This window comes from Cyprinus carpio, chromosome B15 (assembly GCF_018340385.1).
Source record: "Cyprinus carpio isolate SPL01 chromosome B15, ASM1834038v1, whole genome shotgun sequence".
Taxonomy (NCBI): Eukaryota; Metazoa; Chordata; class Actinopteri; order Cypriniformes; family Cyprinidae; genus Cyprinus; species Cyprinus carpio.
In genome coordinates this window covers 12072248-12085827 of record NC_056611.1, presented here as the reverse complement: position 1 = coordinate 12085827, position 13580 = coordinate 12072248, and the positions used below count along the sequence as shown (strand labels likewise).

At 34.1% G+C, this 13580-nt stretch overlaps 1 protein-coding gene across 2 annotated transcripts; it reads left to right on the top strand.

Annotated features, from left to right (window-relative positions):
• Positions 1-1637: 1637 nt before the first annotated feature.
• coq8b (coenzyme Q8B) lies at positions 1638-13036 on the top strand. 2 transcript variants are annotated; one of them, XM_042739233.1, is made up of 15 exons: positions 1638-1791; positions 4589-4767; positions 4852-5181; positions 5889-5955; positions 6097-6168; positions 6272-6391; positions 6524-6609; positions 7265-7405; positions 7533-7614; positions 7730-7823; positions 8404-8545; positions 11088-11195; positions 11617-11682; positions 11983-12069; positions 12232-13036. In XM_042739233.1, coding segments are annotated over exons 1-15 (1860 nt in total). In that variant the 5' UTR covers positions 1638-1790; the 3' UTR covers positions 12517-13036. The 2 variants fall into 2 exon arrangements, with proteins under 2 accessions (XP_042595167.1, XP_042595166.1); XM_042739232.1 differs by having other exon boundaries at positions 6097-6171.
• Positions 13037-13580: the final 544 nt, after the last annotated feature.

Genomic DNA, 13580 nt, shown 5'->3' with positions numbered 1-13580 from the left:
TATTTGTTTATTTTGCTAAATTGTTCTTACAATGAATTAATCTATAAAACAGACAAATAAGAAAGACAACAGTTTTCAAATAATCAAATACCAATAAATATCAAACCAATACAGTTATTAAGCAGCAATGTCATGCAGTGTATGCACCAATATGAATACAGTTATTAAGCAGCAATGTGTACAGTTCTTCATGTACAATATGAGGACTGAATAGTGCAGAGGTAGTGGTGTTTTATGTTTGGAACTTGATTTGAAGTAGAAAACTGTTCCTTATATGTTTCTAATATCACAGTCAAAACAATATGACTGGACATGATGATTATGCAAGAGCAAGATGAGCTTGGAGCTACTAAAATAAACACACGTGTATGTTAAGGACTGAGATGATAAAAAGACAACACATTCAAGAATCTTACAATATGGCTTTAATGTATAAGCATAATGAGAGAGGGCTGTTTAGACACAGGTGGCAGAGTTGACAACACAGTCCAATTAAGAAGTGTAAGAATAGACCTTTTTGTAAGCTTTCATTTAAGGTATTGTGAAAATGTAAATTATTGTTTATTATTACAGTGCAATTAAATGCAACTAAAACCAGATGCATTCCAATTTACTATTCGGAAAACAAATTGAGATTGTCCAGTATTCACAGATTTAATCCACAGTGGACCATCACATATTTCGTACTTGTAGATTAGTCTTTTGTTACACACAACTACAGTTACTGCAGAACAAATTCCACTTAATGTCTATTCTTTCTTGTTTTGAGAAACAGTCATAGATGAAGAGTGATCTGTGAAGAGGAAAGTGAGGCATAAAATCATGACCACTATCAAATTTGAACAAACATTTTGCCTGAATTTTTAAATGTTTTCTTAAATGTTTTACAGTCATGACAAAAAGTAGGGACACAAACCTAATAATAAACAGTTCATTCTATCAAGCATCGTTACATAATAGCCCACATGTTCATTACATTCTTATGATAGCTAGCTAGCTAGCTAGCTAGCTAGATAGATAGATAGATAGATAGATAGATAGATAAGCTTTGGGGTAGCAAGTGATAATGTCAGAATTTAAGTTTTGAATGGTGAACATTTATATAACAATTATAAACTCAAATTTATTCTAAGCTTAAATGGAATGTTAAATGTTTAAATTAATGTTTTTTGTTTTTTTCTTCTTCTGATTATTCGTTACTAATTCATCTGGAAAATCCATAGACTGTAGGGGAAAATCATATAAATGTGGTTCACTCAAGACGTCAGTCATTTTTAACTGCACTTTTCACACTGGCCAGTATACGGCGTTATTTCTATCTGTTCATTGGCTACTGAGCCATATTGGGTAGGCCCCATGTCAAATCCTATTGCCCCAGACGAAGTGCATTTTCGTTCGTGATTGGTTGACAGCAGACACAGCTGTTAAAACTTTTTTTTGGCTGCGTTTACACTTGGCATTAACATGCGACCTGTATCCGGATGTTGTCTATATACACATTGAAAAGACAAGTGTAAACGCAGCATTTGATACTTGCAAATTTGGTTGGTTAGAGCCTTAATCCAGACTCCAAATCAGTGGGTGGCGGTAATGCACATATGTCTATGGTATGTTTGCCAACCGCCAATAGAAACAAAAGAAGAAGAAGAAGAAGAAATTTGGTTGGCTACGTCGGTTATCAATCACCGCAAGCTTTCTGTGTCCGGAAGTGGTTACAAAACAGACAGAGGTGTGTGGAGTGGGAAGGACGCTTCGCACAGACGCTGAGGAGAAACTAAACTTTAAACACGAGTAAGTATTATTACAGTGAGTAACTATACTGCTGTGATCATTTATAAAGTCAAGCTGAAACCAACAGTACAATATGAAGTGCACGTGGGTAATAATGCATAGATGTTCTCTTGCCATGTCGTCATAATTTGTGTATTTTGACACAAAAAAAAAATACTGTAATATTCAATAGCGTTATTAATGCCCGTGTCAGTGAATTGGAACTTGGGATAAAAAACACTTTAGAAATCACAAACTTTACATCAAGCCTAATTGCTCAATTGCAAATGCACGTGCATCACTATGACAAGCAAAACGAAATTATATAACTTAATTTAAATTTGTTACTCTAGGCCAGGGTTATTATCGTGGATGCCCGATTTTCACTGCAAATGTGACACAGAAGCTCTTCTGAAGTGGCATTTACAGATTGTTTAATGTTGCTCAGAGGTGGCATTAATGCATTTACTTAACAATATTTCACTATACAGTATACTTTGATACCAGAGGCAAGCATAATATAGGCTGGCTTTTATTCAGCATTATGCTTTTGCAATGAATTTAGAGCAGGCACAGAGCAGCCTTACTTGCCTGGGTAAATGCACCTTAAAAAAAAAAAGACGTAAATAAAATTAAATGTTAATGAAATCATCTAATATTCTGTACACTGCTGAGTTAAGGCTGCTCTGTGCCTGCCTTGTGAAGATCTATTACCTCATAAAAGCAAGACTAAATTAAGCCTTCTCTAACCCACCTTAGTCCATAGTATCAAAGCTTACAGTTGTGTTTGTATCTGTGTAAATGCATTTATGACACCTATGAGCAGCATTAAACAGCCTGTATAAAGACAACTAAATGCTCCTTCAGAAGTGCCTCTGGGCCACCTTTGCGGTGTAAATTTGGCAGTAGAAATGTTGACTGAAATAGGTTTAAAGGGATAGTTCACCCAAAAATGAAAATACTGTCATTATTTACTCACCCTCATGTCGTTCCAAACCCATATGACATAACACAAATTAAGATATTTTTTATGAAATCTGAGAGCTCTCTGACCCTCTATAGACAGCAAGGGTACTAACATGATCAAGGCACAGAAACGTAGCAAGGACATGTGTGACATCAGTGGATCAACCGTAAGTTTATGACACTACAAGAATACTTTTTGTGTGCAAAGAAAACCAAATCAACGACTTCATTCAACAATTCTTCTCTCATGAGTTACAGTCTATGCCATTATGTAGAGTATCATGACGCATGCGCATCCTTTGTTCATCACGTAAACAAGGTGCAGCACATGTGTGTTCTACATCAGCAGCACCACACGCATGTGTTGTGATACTCTCCATAATGGTGCTAGGGTGACACGGAAGAAAATAATTGTTGAATAAAGTCATATTTTCTTATGAAGTGCCATCTTATGTAGCGCCATAAAATTATGGTTGAACCACTGATGTCACATGGACCATTTTAATGAAGTGGTAGTAGCCTTGCTGTCTATGGAGGATCAGAGAGATCAGGGAGGCTTGAGACTGTCCCATAGACTTCCAAATAAATAAAAGTGTCAAGGTCCAGGAAAGTATGAAAAGCAGCGTAGTAGGGCTGTGCCAAAAATCGAATACGATTTCATGCGCATCTCGTCAGTAAAGACGCTCCTGTAATTAGTAGTATATCTCCAGCACATGCGTTCAGATCAGGGTTGCCAGGTTTTCACAACAAATCCTGCCCAGTTGCTTCTCAAAACTAGTCCAAAACTAGCCCAATCGCATTTCCAGGAGGTTCCCCGATAAAAAATGCTTCCCGGGGTTAAAATATACGTTTTTTGGCATGGTTGCCTTGGTAAAATTCTCCTTTTAGGGGCTAAATATCACCTTATTGGTATTGGGGTCGCTTTAACCCTCGTACATGAAAAACAACCGCAGACTTGGCAACACTGGTTCAGGTGAAGCGGCATTTACTACACAGAGCCGTAGTCCAACGACAAGCTACACAAAATAGCTTTCAAAATCGAGAAAGAATCGCCTGCGATTTTAAAATCGATTTTGTGTAGACTGTCAGTGAATTACGGCTCTGTGTAGTAAATGCCAACCAGTGTTGCCAAGTCTGTGGTTGTTTTCCATGTTCGCGGGTTGAAGCGTACCCAATATCAATAACGTGATATTTATCCCCTAAAATGTGAATATTACCAAGGGAACCCTGCCGAAAAACGTACATTTTAACACCGGGATGCAATTTTTATCGGGGAACCTCCTGGAAATGCGATTGGGCTAGTTTTGGACTAGTTTTGAGAAGCAACTGGGCAGGATTTGTTGTGAAAACCTGGCAATCCTGATCTGAACGCACGTGCTGGAGAGATACTACTAATTACAGGAGCGTCTTTAGTGAAGAGATGCGCATGAAAATCGTATTCGATTTTTTGCACAGCCCTACAGCGTAGAGCCATTTTGTGCGGCGTACGCTCTTCTGTGTCAGCCGCTCTGCACCGATGCACTGTTTACTTTCAAACCAAAGTGTAAATACACGTAAAAAACGTATCCTTGTGGCGCGGCTGACACAGAAGAGCGTAAGCCACGTAAGCCAAAATTTTCATTTGTAGATGGAGTATCCCATGAAGCACTTCATTACTTACTGAAAAAAATAAATAAATAACACTGAACTAAAACTGAAATTAAACCTAAACAGTATTCTTATTAGTGTGTGTGTGTGTGTGTATAGAGAGAGAGACCAAAGCACATAACAAAATTGCTCAAAATTAAACTAAAATTAAATGAAATATATACAAGCTCATTAGAAATATTTGATCTGCCCCTGTGATTTTCAGTGGTGTTGGCAGAAGTGCTCCAGGTGGTGAGGGGGGCTGGAAAGGTGGGTGCTGCCTTTGCCACCATTCAGGGTGAACAGCTCAGACTGATGGCCTGCAACTCGACCTTTGGTGCAGGGGTCAAAGCTGCACAGGAGGCGGTTGAGGTCGTGATGGGCACGGTGATGGAAGCAGGCGTGGTTAGTGAACACTTACAGAGATACGCATAAACACAAGAAGAGAAATTACACTGCTAAATATGTATGTAAAATGAATATTTTCAGACACCTAAGACTGAGGAGTTCCCCGACATTGAGAAGTGGGAGGAGATGGACCCAGATGAAGCAGCAAAGTGGGCTGTGGGCTCTGAAATGCCTCCAGATATCTCCAGCAAAGAAGGACGGGAGGAAACACCAGCGATGCCTTTTGGTGCACCTACTGGCACTGTCAAAGGAAATGGCTGGCCTGGTCAAAGCACTCGATTTCTGCATGTATCAATGTCTCATCTCCGTGTTAGGTTTGTCCATGACTCTATGGTTGCCAGGTTAAGCCCTGAAGACATTAAAAAGGCAAGGGAGGCAAAACAGAATATTGCCAGGCCTGTCCGACAAAAGGTGAGGACAATTGGGATGATTTATTGTAAGCATCATTCATGTATAATTAATCAAATAATTATAATATTTGAAGATACACTCATAACATTGTGTTTCAAAGTACATGGACATTAATTGGCTTGTGTTTCTGAAATTAAGACCAGAAATATGTTGAAAATGCATGTGTTGAAAACATTGTTACATTAAAAAAAAATACATATATAATATCTAATATAATAATTAGAAATATTGCTTAAACAACTGAAAAAAAAGTTGAAGCAATTACTAATTTATTAACTAGAAATAAAAAAACTAAAAACTTAATAATTATATATTAAACCTTATAATATATATATATATATATATATATATATATATATATATATATATATATATATATATATATATATTAGTAGCAAAAGCACATTTACTAAACTGAATTACTAAAAATGAAACAAAATTAAAATAGAAACTGAAAATTTAAAAATAAAAGTTAATTTAAAATATTAAATAAAAATTATAGAACTATATATAATACTAAAATAATACTTTTTTCTTATGGCATTTTATAATGTATTTGTCTTTTAATTCTGAGTATATTGTTTAGTCTATAAAAGTATCTACGCAGGTTCCTTTTTCAGCATGTGCTGCTTGTTTATGAAATAAATTTAGTTTCAATAAATAATTGAAATAAAGACTTAAAGAAGTGTGGTTTTGATGCCTTGCAGCTTAGTGAGCGAGCGAGAGAAAGAAAAGTACCGGCAACCCGGATAAGCCGACTGGCTAATTTTGGAGGTCAGTGATTTTTCAGTTTTATGGTAATTGTCATTTGCACTGCAGACTGTTTGTAATATACTGTATAACATATGTGACCAACACCTTAATAAGGCATTAATTGTACTAACCATATTAATGCTGCTGCTTTTTTTTTCATAGGATTAGCTGTTGGACTTGGCATTGGTGCCATTGCTGAAGTGGCGAAGCAGTCTTTTGGAGGAAAACGCTCAGGTTGTATGTGCTAGCTTGCTTAAATGTGTGTTGACACCCCATGTCAAGTTTTTTTTTTTTTAAATAGTTATTGGGTTAAATTTCTGGTGTGTTTCTCTTTCAGATATGGGGGCTCTTTTAGACTCTCCCCTCCTGTCAGAGGCCAATGCAGAGAGAATAGTGAACACACTGTGTAAAGTTAGAGGAGCGGCCCTCAAGATTGGACAGATGCTAAGCATTCAGGGTACACAGTTTCATTTTATTGTGAATACTTTGGTACCAAGTGCTTCCATTTGTTTATTTTAATAATGATACTTATATTCTTAGAATTGTATTTTTTATTTTTTTTTATTTTTTTTTTGAATGTCCTCAATAGATAATAGCTTCATTAACCCACAACTGCAGAAAATATTTGAGAGGGTTCGACAGAGTGCAGACTTCATGCCAGCCTGGCAAATGCATGTAAGTTACTGTGTGTTTGCTGTGTTTTCTTTGATCTTGTGAAACATTAACCACATAACTATTAAAAACTTCCTTGATGTCTTGCTGGAAAGTTAATTTTTACTAACAAGCAGTTTCAATATTCATCAAAAAATGCTGTTAAAACACCAGCTTAAAGAATTTTTCATAACAATTTTATTTTAGTAGTATTTATGTACTATTATAATATTCATATTTTGAATTTAGTTATGTTGTTTGGTTTAGTCATTTTGATATATGCTTGTCATTTATGTATATTTGTAATATTAGCTTCATTTGAATTAATTTTAGTAACTTATTTTAGTTTATTTATTTGGTTTAAGGTTTTTGTTTAATATTTAGATTTTATCGTTTTTCAGCTTTATTTCAACTTTATTTTTTAGTAGTGTTAGTTGTAGTTAACAATAACACCAGTGTTTTATAGATGGACTTTTTTTGCTTTCCAACCACAAGGGAGTGTCATTGCACTTTATACAGCTGATTGATTGAGCTACTGAGTAGCCATGACAGTGATAACAAAAGTTAGAGGTGCTTCAAACCCCCTGATAGTGCTTTCTAACTGACATTTATCAGATGTTGTTAAATTCACTTTGTGATATCTCAGCAACTGATATCTGTGTTGAAACCCCATGAATAGAAAGTGCTTGAGGAGGAGTTAGGATCTGGATGGAAGGAGAAGCTCTCATCATTTGAGGAAAAACCCTTTGCTGCTGCTTCAATTGGTCAAGTGCATCATGGAGTCTTGCCTGATGGGAGGGAAATTGCTATGAAGATACAGGTATTGGACTGAAATTATCATAATCTTTTTTTTCAGTGCAGTCTGAGGTTTTGCAGCAGAGGTTGATGTTATATGTGTAAACATTCATCATTGTTTCATTTAACTAATTGTCTCTCATATAATGCAGTACCCTGGTGTTGCTGAGAGCATTCGTAGTGACATCAACAATCTCATGTCTGTTCTGAAGATGAGTGTTGTGCTGCCTGATGGTGAGCACTGGCATGTGCTTCATATGCCATATACTCAGTTCAAAAACCACAAACTGTATATCCATATTAAGTCACATTGTGTGGGATGTCAGTAACTGGTGATTTATTTTACTAGGTCTATTTGCTGACAGTAGTCTTGAGGTTCTACAGAGGGAGCTGGCATGGGAGTGTGACTACAAGAGAGAGGCAGAGTGTGCAAAGCGATTTAGGTATTCTCAGTTGTTTGGATTGTGTTTGAATGAACCGCAGTTTCATACCTTTGTAGCTACACTAATGTTAAAAAGTGTGGGGTCATGTCTTTGAAACAAAGTTCTGATGCTCACCAAGTCATTTAATGGATCGAAAATACAGTAAAAGCAGTAATATAGTGACAAATTTAAATAAATGGTTAATATAGTTTAAATTGTATATATTACTGTGATGATAAAGCTGAATCTTCAGCAGCCATTACTCCATTAATATTTAGTGTCACATGGTCATTCAGAAATCATTGTATTATGCTGATTTTCTGCTCAAGAAATATTTTGTATTATTAGTTTTAAAAAATAATATTCTAAAAATAATATTATAAATGTCTTTACCATCACTTTTGGTCAATATTAATGTTCTTTCTGAAAAAAGTATTAATTTAATTTAAAAATATTGTCATAACCCTAAAATTTAGTAACAGTAGTGTAAATTCCAGTAAAATAATCATTTTTATTAATATTTTTATTAATTAAAAAATATATTACAAAAATCTTTACACGTTGACTCATTGACTTTTTTTTTTTTTTTTTACTCTCATAGGAATTTGCTTAAAGGTGATCCAGTGTTCGTAGTCCCTGAGGTTTTTGATGAGCTATCGAGTCGTCGAGTGATCACAATGGAGCTAGTTCATGGAGTTCCACTGGACCGCTGTGTTGATTTGAATCAGGAGATTAGAAATGAGGTGTGTTAGATAAACAGATATTTACTATAAGCTTTTGTTTGATGTATAGATTCATTTTAGGTATGTTCATTTTAACCGGTTAATACAATACAATCAGTTAAACAGTTTAAAAAGTTTATGTCTGTCTGTCTGTCTGTCTGTCTGTGTCTGTCTGTCTGTCTGTCTGTCTGTCTGTCTGTCTGTCTGAAATGTATCCAAAATATTTATAAAGGTTTGCTTCTTGGTTAAAATGCGCTATGGGTATTAAAAAAATTGTTTTTTAGAGGAAAAAAAACCCATAACAGTGGAAAAAACTACTCCTTTTAGTCATGAAGATAATGAGAATTGTAAAAAGTTTGCAATTATTTTAGTACACTCACAATAAAAACAAATCTTTGTGCTTTTGTAAAATAAGTCTAAAGAAAAATAGAATAGGCTACCGCTTTCTGCCGTCTGCTTCCTTTTGCACAGCACAAAAATTAACCTAAACTCTGCATACTAGGCTACTTGTTGCACATTTTTTTCTTTCATTTTCTTAATTTATTGTTTAAGTAAAAATTTATTTCTCGTATATAGGCCTATTTATTCGTTATATATACATAGCTTAGCTTTATAATGCTTTTCTCCACTCACAGAAGCGCTGCAGGTGCGTGATGTGATGACCATGTGAACCCTCATGTTCTGTAGTTTGCTGCTTTTTGCACATGTAAAATGAATCCCCGGCAAACAAATGTTAGTATAGAGAGAAACTTATCCTTTCTAATTTAATTAAATTCTAATTTAAAATAATCTTGTCATTTAACAATTAATAATTGGTTAATGAGTGTCGGTTAGGAAAAATAACCAAAATGAACATCCCTAATTCATTTGCTATATTAAGGGTGTAACGGTACACAAACATGGTGGTTCGGTACATACCTCGATTTTGACCTCACGGTTCAGTATGTTATCGGTACAGCAGGAAAAAAAAATAAACAGGAATGTTTTTTTTTTTTAATTTAACAGTGTTTTACTTAGGGCTGTGTGATAAATCGATAACGGTAATTATCTCACAATATAAATTTGCTCAATAAACGATAACAAGAGTTTGATGTGATTTTTGAGTTTTTACAACTTTCACAATTAAGCAAAAATCTGATTTTAAACTTGAAAGAAATACAAATTTGAAATTTACAGTGATAATTATTGATATCGACTGATATGAAAAAATTGTTTAATTATTTTTGCCATATCGCCCAGCCCGAGGTTTACTGAACAAATTGCTCTTTCCTTAAATAAATTCAAATATAATCATAATTAATTTTCATAGGGGTTAAAAATCTACCTCTGCTTCTGCTCTAAACTATAGGGAACACTTTTACATTACTGTGGGGTTACAATTAACAACAGAGCCCAAACTTAAATTCAATTACTATTTATTTTTAACTATAATAATCAACACTCAAATAAATAAACAAAATTGTATGCAAACATGTAAATTGCTTTAAAATTAACTTCTAAATTATACAATTTCTGTTTGTTGTTGAAATATAATACTTTACAGAGTCATAATTTGTTTCATAAAATATTTATTTAAATGTATACATTGAATAATTAAGACATCACTAACAGGTAAAGTAAATATAATGAAGTAAAGTCTAATATTTCGCAAAATGCTCTTCACTAGACTTCATTTCTTTAGCAAATAACGAGCTGTAGACACTGATGACGTGCCTGAGGTAAATGAAATGCTATGTGACATTTTGTTTACAAGCTGTTTTAATGACGTCCGTTAGAACTGGGGCGTTAGTATATGGCGATATGTTGCGAGTTTCCTGAAGAAATTGAACAATTTGTTCGATACACATTAGGGCTGCACGATTATGACAAAAATCATAATTGTCGATTATTCCCTTGAAAATGTAATTGTGCTTATTAATTATTAAATATTTACGATTATCACAATTTACATTGAATGATGTTTATACCATTGTTTGATGCCACTGCATCAAATGAAAATAATTAAAGCTGAAAACACTAACTGAAAAACTTTTAGTGCTTTTCTTTAGTATTAAGCCTCAAATGTCAACTATACATCAGATTGGTTTCTTCTTTAAATTATAAAAAAAGTAAAAATATGAATGGTATTATAGTGTTATACTAAAACTAAAATTAAAACAATGGAAGAACCCTTAAGATAACACGTAGAAAGAAAAAAAAAGCATCTTAAGCGCACAGAATAACATAAGTGGACTTTGAACGATAAATTGCCGCTTTGAACGATTATGTAATTGTGGCATTCATAATTGTAATCGCGATTAGAAATTCGATTAATTGTGCAGCCCTAATGCATACTGACCCGAAAGACTCGTACCAAAGTTTTTTTTTGTTGTTGTTGTAACTTTACACTGAATTTTTAAATCGAGGATAGACTGTTTGCATATATCTTTTTTTGGTCATTTGTTACCTTAACTTTGCATAAATAACCTACAGTTATATGTTTTCAGGTTTGGAGATATTTGGATATCTTGTGTTATTTTATTGTGAAAATGAGAAATAATTCTCACTCACATTTATTCTGTAGATCTGTTTCAACATCCTGCAGTTGTGTTTGAGAGAGCTGTTTGAGTTCCGCTTCATGCAGACAGACCCTAACTGGTCCAACTTCTTCTATAATAGTGAACAGAACAAGGTGAGCAACTACTAAGACAATCATAATGGACATGTCTGTTTTATCTATAAATCCATTTATTTGATCATCTGTAGTTTTATATTAACACATTCACTTCCAAATGCTGTTCTTTTTAACATTCTATTCATCAAAAAATATTAAGCAGCAGAACTTTTTTCAATATTAGTAGTAATTTTTTCTTGAGCAGCAAATTTTTGCATATTTGAATGATTTCTGAAGGATCATGTGACACTGAAGACTGCAGTAATGACTACTAAAAATAATAATTAAAAAAAAGTTATTTTAAATTATAGTAATATATTGCAGTATTGGACAGTAGTTTACCACATTTCTTTCATAATATTTTAATAGCATGTCTTTGTTATCTGGGTCCACTGAAACTAAGAGTGCAACTTTAATAATTTGTTCTTCATTATAACAGATATTTCTGTTGGACTTTGGAGCCTGCCGAGACTACCCACAGTCATTCACAGATGATTACATAGAGGTACAGATTTTTACTCAACACTTTTGTTGGTATGACTGGAGTGGGAAGCGATCAAAGGGGTTTTTCAAAAGAAGACATTTGTTATCAATGGGTATCTTTATTATTATCATGTATAGATACAGTATGCAGATAATTTTGGGTATACATTTGTGAAGTGCATTTGAATAGAACTGGCAATGTAAGATAATGCCAAACTTACTGGTTAAATTAATGGAAATATATTTCCATTCTGCTCTTCCATTTTATGTGCATTGCTTTAAAATATGTGTAACCTTATTTTGTCCAAATTGTCATTCAAAGGTGGTCCATGCAGCATCAGTCGGCGACAGGGCTGCTGTTCTGCAGAAATCTAAAGATCTGAATTTCCTTACTGGTTTTGAAGCCAAGGTTTGTGGCTTTATATTATTTTTAGTATTCCTGTCTTGCATAATTCCTATCAATTTCTCATATATTCTTGTTATTTCCCTCTAGGATCAAAGTTATTACTTTCTTTACCACTCTGCAGCTTCTAAACTGTTCTCTTTAAAAAAACTGTCTTACTCTCTTAAGGCCTTCGAGGATGCACACGTAGAGGCAGTTATGATCCTCGGCGAAGCGTTTGCTTCTACTGAAGCGTTTGACTTCGGCACTCAGTGTACCACACAGCGCATCCAGAGCCTGATCCCTGTCATGCTTCGACACCGTCTCACTCCTCCTCCAGAGGAGTCTTACTCTCTCCACCGCAAAATGGCTGGCTCATTCCTCATCTGTTCCAAGCTGAAGGCCCGCATTCCCTGCCGAAATATGTTCCTTGACGTTTACAATGCCTACCAAAGTAAGAAAAGATGCATCTAGGTTTAGACTTGTCGAGTCTACAAAGTGACATTGTGCACTACAACCAAGGGCGATATGTTCTTGTATGTATCATAAAAGTGAATTTCTTGAATGTTTTATATGTGATAATCATTCAAGAACTTGATGTAAGATGTTTAACTTCTGACTGACAGACAGTTGTTTATTTATAAATCTGGAGTGTTCAAATGTTCCATAATACAATTCTATATGTCCTACATTTGTTTATTCCTTTAACAAAATACTCTCATTTGTTGGTTTATCAAACAACAAGCTCTGAGTGTAAAGGTGTATGTTCATAGAATTTGTTTATGATCATTGCCAAGCTTTTAAAATTAATATTAAACAATGAACAGATTGCCTGCAGTGGAGAGAAATGCATTTCAGAATTCCATAAACGTAACAATGTGACAATTTTATTTAACATCATGTTGCTATTTATTAGATGTTAGGAAAGTCATTGTAAGTCTGTGTGTGCAGTATGTCACTTTTCATCATTAAAAGTATGACAGCTGATTTAACAGTGAATATTATACTGTCTATAGTACATAAAAACGACAATCTTATCAAATGTTAAATTGGAGTTCTTACCCAGATATTCTGCTTGCCCATTCAATCAACAAAAAGTATTTATTTTGAAATTGCTCACAATATAAACTCCAATTGTTGGTGTATTAATTTATATATATATATATATATATATATATATATATATATATATATATATATATACACACACAAAAATACATTTCAATATAAATGCATTAGAAATGATTAAATAAATTGTTTTAATGTATATTTATTTGTTTAGAGCTTAGTGAAGATGTATAGTTTATATTTTTAAACAAATAATTATTTTATTGTTGTTTGTTGTTGTTGTAAGACAGAACTCAACTTAAAAGGCAGTAACTATGAGCACTCGCGCAGATTAACAAAAACATTTCTGGAATTTTTTGGTAATACAAAAACGTAAACGTTCCGAGAAGTGTGTTTTGGCCTCTAGATGACGGTATTTTATGCCTGGTGTCTGGATACATTGTATCCCATTCAGACTCTTGAACATCAGC

Coding starts and splice junctions, on each gene's coding strand:
- coq8b (XM_042739232.1), top strand. Junction 6,392..6,523: donor ACAGATGCTAAGCATTCAGG/GTACACAGTTTC, acceptor TGTCCTCAATAG/ATAATAGCTTCATTAACCCA. Junction 12,070..12,231: donor TTACTGGTTTTGAAGCCAAG/GTTTGTGGCTTT, acceptor TACTCTCTTAAG/GCCTTCGAGGATGCACACGT.